Source organism: Carlito syrichta, unplaced genomic scaffold, assembly GCF_000164805.1.
Source record: "Carlito syrichta isolate Samal-C Ts95f unplaced genomic scaffold, Tarsius_syrichta-2.0.1 Scaffold82277, whole genome shotgun sequence".
NCBI lineage: Eukaryota > Metazoa > Chordata > Mammalia > Primates > Tarsiidae > Carlito > Carlito syrichta.
In genome coordinates, this window is record NW_007026373.1 from 411,556 (window position 1) to 417,121 (window position 5,566).

Below are 5,566 nucleotides of genomic sequence, written 5' to 3' on the forward strand. Positions count from 1 at the left end.
CCCGGCAGTTTCCCACTACTGCCAATCCCTTTTTAATAGTATTATGATAATTGCTCAAGGTCCGTTACAAGTGAGAACATATGGTACTCTGTTCTTTGTTTCTGTGATAGATCACTAAGTATGATCGACTCTAAATTTATCCAAGTTGCTGCGAAGTCCGTATGTTTGTCCTTCTTTATGACTGCATAATGTTCCATTGTGTATATGTACTACATTTTTTTTATCCAGTCCAGCTTCGATGAACAGTATGGTTGGTTTCATGTTTTTGCTATTGTGAATAGAGCTGCAACAAGCATGCATGTGCAGGTGTCTTTTTGGTAGAATGACTTGAGTTCCTCCAGGTTTATTCCCAATAGGGGGATTGCTGGGTCATATGGAAGGTCAATTTCTAGTTCTTTCAGAAATCGCCACACTGTCTTCCAAAGAGGTTGCAGTAGTTTGCATTCCCACTAGCAGTGTAGAAGCATTCCCTTTTCTCCGCATCCTCATCAGCATCTGTTGTTTGTTTTATTAATGATGGTCATTCTTACTGGGGTTAGGAGGTATCCCAATGTGGTTTTGATTTGCATATCTCGGATGATTAGTGAGGCTTATCTTAACAATATCTTGTATCCTTATTTGCCAATGATGTTGTGTCAATCATCTAGGTGCACTTTAAGTAGGTCCTCTGATTGGACCTATACTTAAAGTGCACCTAGATGACTGACACAACATCAATTGGCAAATAAAGATACAAGATATTGTATCTTGTTTATTACACATTACACCTTGAACAAATCATCTTTGCTTTTATTTGTTTCTTAAAAGAACTTAAAGACACTTGTAATCTGAGTGCAACATATTTATAGATTTTTACTGTTTTCCAAATTTTTACGATAATTCCACATAGCTAATTCCACAGCAACTGGTTTTGGTGATTAACTTTTATCTCTTGTTTCCAAAGCCTAAATTTTCTTTTTTGGGGTGGGGGTTGGAGTCTCATTCTGTCACCCAGACTGGAGTGCACTACCACATCCAGTCTCAAACCCCTGAGTTTAGGCAATTCTCTTGCCTTGGCCTCCCAAAGTGCTGGGATTACAGGCTCGAGTCACTGAACCTGGTCCCAAAGCCTAAATTTTAATTAATTAATTAATTAATTAATTTCTCTCTCTTTCTCTTTTTCTCTCTTTACCTCTCCCTCCCTCTCTCTCCCTCCCTCTCTTCCTTCCTTCCTTCCTTCCTTCCTTTCTTTCTTTCTTTCTTTCTTTCTTTCTTTTCTTTCTTTCTTTCTTTCTTTTTCTCTTCTGTCTTCCATTTTTCTGAGTTGGGGTTCTCACTCTGTCACCTATGATGGAGTGTAGTGGCATGATCACAGCTTACCTCACCCTGAAACTCCCGGGCTCAAGCGATCCTCCTGCCTCAGCCTCCCAAGTGGCTGGAACTACAGGCACACACAGCCACATCTGGCTAATTTTTTGATTTTGTGTAGTAACAAGGTCTTGCTATGTGGCCTAGGCTGGTCTCGAACTCCTGGCTCAAGCAGCCGTCTCGCCTTAGCCTCCCAAAGTGCTGTGCCGGACCACTATTCTTTCTTTATTACTTTTCATGTATTATGTTTGCATATCATCTAATGTAAAGGAAATGACTATAATTACATACACAAGTTGGAAAGTTTGCATCGTCGTCAGCCCCTGGGAGCAGATGTATGTGATGGTAGTCAGGATGTCGTATGAAGGGAATGAGGAGCATGGAGTAATCCAGCAGGACGATTAAGTAAAGACTTAAGAGTTTCTGCTGTCGTCTTCTAAGTGTATATAAAATTTAGGAAACAGCCGGGCTCGGTGGCTCAGCCTGTAATCTCGCGCCTTTGGGAGGCTGAGGTGAGTGGATTGCCTGAGCCCGCGGGTTCGAGACCCGCCTGGGCAGGCGAGACCTCAACTCTACAATAAATAAAAAAATAAGCCGGGCGTGGTAACGTGCGCCTGTAATTCCAGCTACTAGGAAGGCTGAGGCGGAAGGATCGCCGGAGCCCAGCAGGTCGAGGCTGCGGTGGCCGGGAGCAGCCACTGCACTCCAGTCTGGGCGACAGAGTGAGACTCCAACTCAAAAAAAAAAATTTAGGAAACATAGAACCAAAAAAAATTCAGTTGTTTAAACTAAATTATAATTATGATATCAGACCCTGAAGGTCTTTGAGTAAAACTTATTTGCTGTTCTGACTCCTGTACCACTTTGGACCGATTAGATACACATACTCATTTTTTGTTCTGACGAGATGGCAGTGGTATTTAGAAAGTATGTTTTATAACTTTAGATTTATTACACCCTTTTCCATCAACATTTTCTTTACAGATACAACCAAAACAAGTGTCTGGAGGACAAAACCCAGTTTCATATGTGTATTTGGAAGTTGTATCAAAGCATTTTTCAAAATCAAAAAAAGTACCAATAACCTACGACAATGGATTTCTCTTCATTCACACAGACAAACCTGTTTACACTCCACACCAGTCAGGTACAGTATAAGATGATTCTTTCTCTTGTGGGGGGGAGTTACACTATATTATAGAGCTTTAACAAACCTGAAATTGATTGGAGACAGGTTTCCAATTTGCTTAAAAGAGTCTCAATTTCCGGGCCGGGTGCAGTGACTCAAGCCTGTAATCTCAGCACTTTGGGAAGCTGAGGTGAGAAGATTGCCTGAGTCCAGGGGTTCAAGATCAGCCTGGGCAACTTGGGTGAGATCTTATCTCTACAATAAATAAAAAAATTAGCCGGGCATGGTAGCGCGTGCCTGTAGTTCCAGCTACTTGGAAGGCGAAGGTGGAAGGATCACTGGAGCCCAACAGATCGATGCTGGGGTGGTGGTGAGCGTGCTACTGCACCCCAGCCTGGGCTACGGAGTGAGACTCCAACTCAAAAAATAATAATAATAAAACAAAATAAATAGTCTCAATTTCCAATGACTTTTATGCTTTCAACTAACATTTTAATTTTAAATTTATAGAGAAATCTCTAAACACATTGCAAAATCAACAATTATAGATCTGCTTTATCAGTTATTTCCAAGAAAAAAAAGCTTTTAAAAAAATTGTAAAATGTGTTGGATCTTTTCTATTAAATAAATATAAGGCTTAATTCAAATACAATTTTGGCAGTGGGAAAATAATGTGAAAAAAAAATCTATAGATTTTGGATCTAATCCCCAAATTGGGAAAAATAAGTTTAACCCTAGGGGATCAGATGTTTTGGCAGAAAATAAACTAGATCACAAAAATATATGAATATTCTTTAAAGGGGGCCTCCCTAAGAAAGTTTCTGAACATTGTTTCATATGCATGGCTCTTCTGGTAGAGGGGAAAGGACAGAAGAGCCAGTCAAAACCATGGGAATGAGGAATGACTGGATTCATTTTGAATGAACCCAAAGTAAAACGCAGAAAAGTGTAAGTGCTCCCCAATATGTTCATGTGTTTGCAAAATCTTCAATTCTCCAAGTTCTCCCTCTCACTGTCATTAACTTTTTGAGCAAATTAGAATAAAATAGGAGAGATGTGTGTGATTGTTGGGGGTAGGACAGAGAAAAGAAGATAGGACCAGCTGGCTTTGTTGAAAAACTGCACTCTGTGGATACTTGCCAAATGTTGGTTGATGTTGAGGATGACAGTAGTAACGTGGAGCTAGGCTATATCGTCACCGTGTTCGCAGGAGCACCTGTTATGATCAGCTCAGAAAGGAAATGCCTAGAGACGATTGGGATGATGCTACCTGCTTGGCCAGCATATCATTGCTGGAGTAATACCATCTCTTAACTCTGTGAAGATGACTTGGTGTACAAGGAAATAGTATCTGCCCATCAAGGTTGGGTCCTCTTAAACATAATCATACCAAGAAACAAGCATGTTTTCACCCTTGTCCTCCTCCTGTATTAGAGGATGCTTCATTAATTGGACCCTACTGACACCACCTCCAACTTGGGGTCATCAGTCTTTGTCTAATAAGTCATCTAATACCCAGAGCCTGGGACTTTTCTTTGTTATCAAGGCTTTCCTTAAGAACTGCCTTAAGTATTATTTCTCTATCAGGACGTTACTGTAAAATGTGGCCTACTCATCTATTCTAATCATAAAGGAAAACAGGAGAATTTTTCTCTGAATATTTCCCATTCATGAGAAGAAGTGAAGTAAAGTGGTTAAAAGCAGACTCTGAGGCCAGATTGCTTGGGATCAAATCCCAGCTTGGGCTGTTATTAGCCATGTCTCTCAGATCTCCCATTTTCTCATCTGTAAAATGGATACTAATACAACTTACCTCATAGAGTTGTGAGAACTAAGTGAATTCAAATGAGCAAAGAACTTAAAATAGTGCCAATCACCTAGTAAGCACTAGGAAAGTGTTTTCTGTTATTATCTGTGGAATAGCACAAAGTCTTATTAATGTGAAAGAAAAATAATTCATTACAAGTATTTTTTTTCTTAATCAATATTTTTTATTATGGTTTTATGGGGTACAGTTAAGGGTTAGGTGTACAATAACATTTCATTCAGGCACCCTGTTGATAAGAGGTGTTTTCCCACCCCCAGACAGATACTTGTTACTGTTAATCCCATCCCCCCCCATAGTTTCCCAGTACCGTCAGTCATTTTCTTAGAGTATTACATTGGATGTTCAAGGTCCATTATATGAGTGAGAACATTTGATACTCGGATCTTTGTTTCTGTGAGAGGTCACTCAGTATTATAGACTCTAGTTCCATCCAGGTTGCTGCGAAATTCATGATTTTGCTCTTTTTTATGACTGCGTAGTATTCCATTGTGTATATGTACCACATTTTTTAATCCAGTCCTCTTTTGATGAGCAGCATGGTTGTTTCCGGGTTCTTGCTATTGTGAACAATGCTGCGATAAACATACGTGTGCAGGTATCTTTTTTATAGAGTGATTTGAGTTCTTCAGGATATATTCCCAGTAGGGGGATTGTGAGATCATATGGAAGGTCGATTTTTAGAGCTTTTAGGAATCGCCACACTGCTTTCCACAGAGGTTGCACTAGTTTACACTCCCACCACCAGTGTTCCCTTTTCGCCACACCCTCTCCAGCAGCTGTTATTTTTGAGTTGTAGATAATTGCCATTCTGACTGGAGTTAGGTGGTATCTCAGTGTGGTTTTGATTTGCATCTCCCTGATGATTAGTGAGGTTGAGTATTTCTTCATGTGTTTGTTGGCTGCTCGGATGTCTTCTTTTGTGAAGTGTCTGTTCATATCTTTTGCCCATTTAATAATGGGGTTGTTTGTTTTCTTCTTTTCAGTATGTTTCAGTTCCTTGTAGATCCAGGATGTTAAGCCTTTGTCAGACCTAGAGTTGGCAAATACTTTTTCCCAGTCTGTAGGCTGTCTCCCTGCTCTCTTGATGGTTTCTTTGGCTTTGCAGAAGCTTGTCAGTTTAATAAGGTCCCACTTGTCTATATACTCTCTTATGACCTGTGGGTTTCGGGTTTTGTACAGGAATTAGATGCAGTTCCGATTTCCATGAGGGTATTTCCTTCCTTTTCTAAGGTTCTTATGGTTTGAGGTTTTACATTTAGGTC

At 40.1% G+C, this 5,566-nt stretch overlaps 1 protein-coding gene across 2 annotated transcripts in view; it reads left to right on the forward strand.

Annotated features, from left to right (window-relative positions):
• C5 (complement C5) overlaps positions 1–5,566 on the forward strand; it is a 99,493-nt gene that overhangs the window by 4,557 nt on the left and 89,370 nt on the right. For both annotated transcript variants that reach the window (XM_008055730.1, XM_021711222.1), the window contains exon 3: positions 2,332–2,494. In XM_008055730.1, the coding sequence (XP_008053921.1) occupies positions 2,332–2,494 (163 nt within the window). The remainder of the gene's footprint in view (positions 1–2,331; positions 2,495–5,566) is intronic.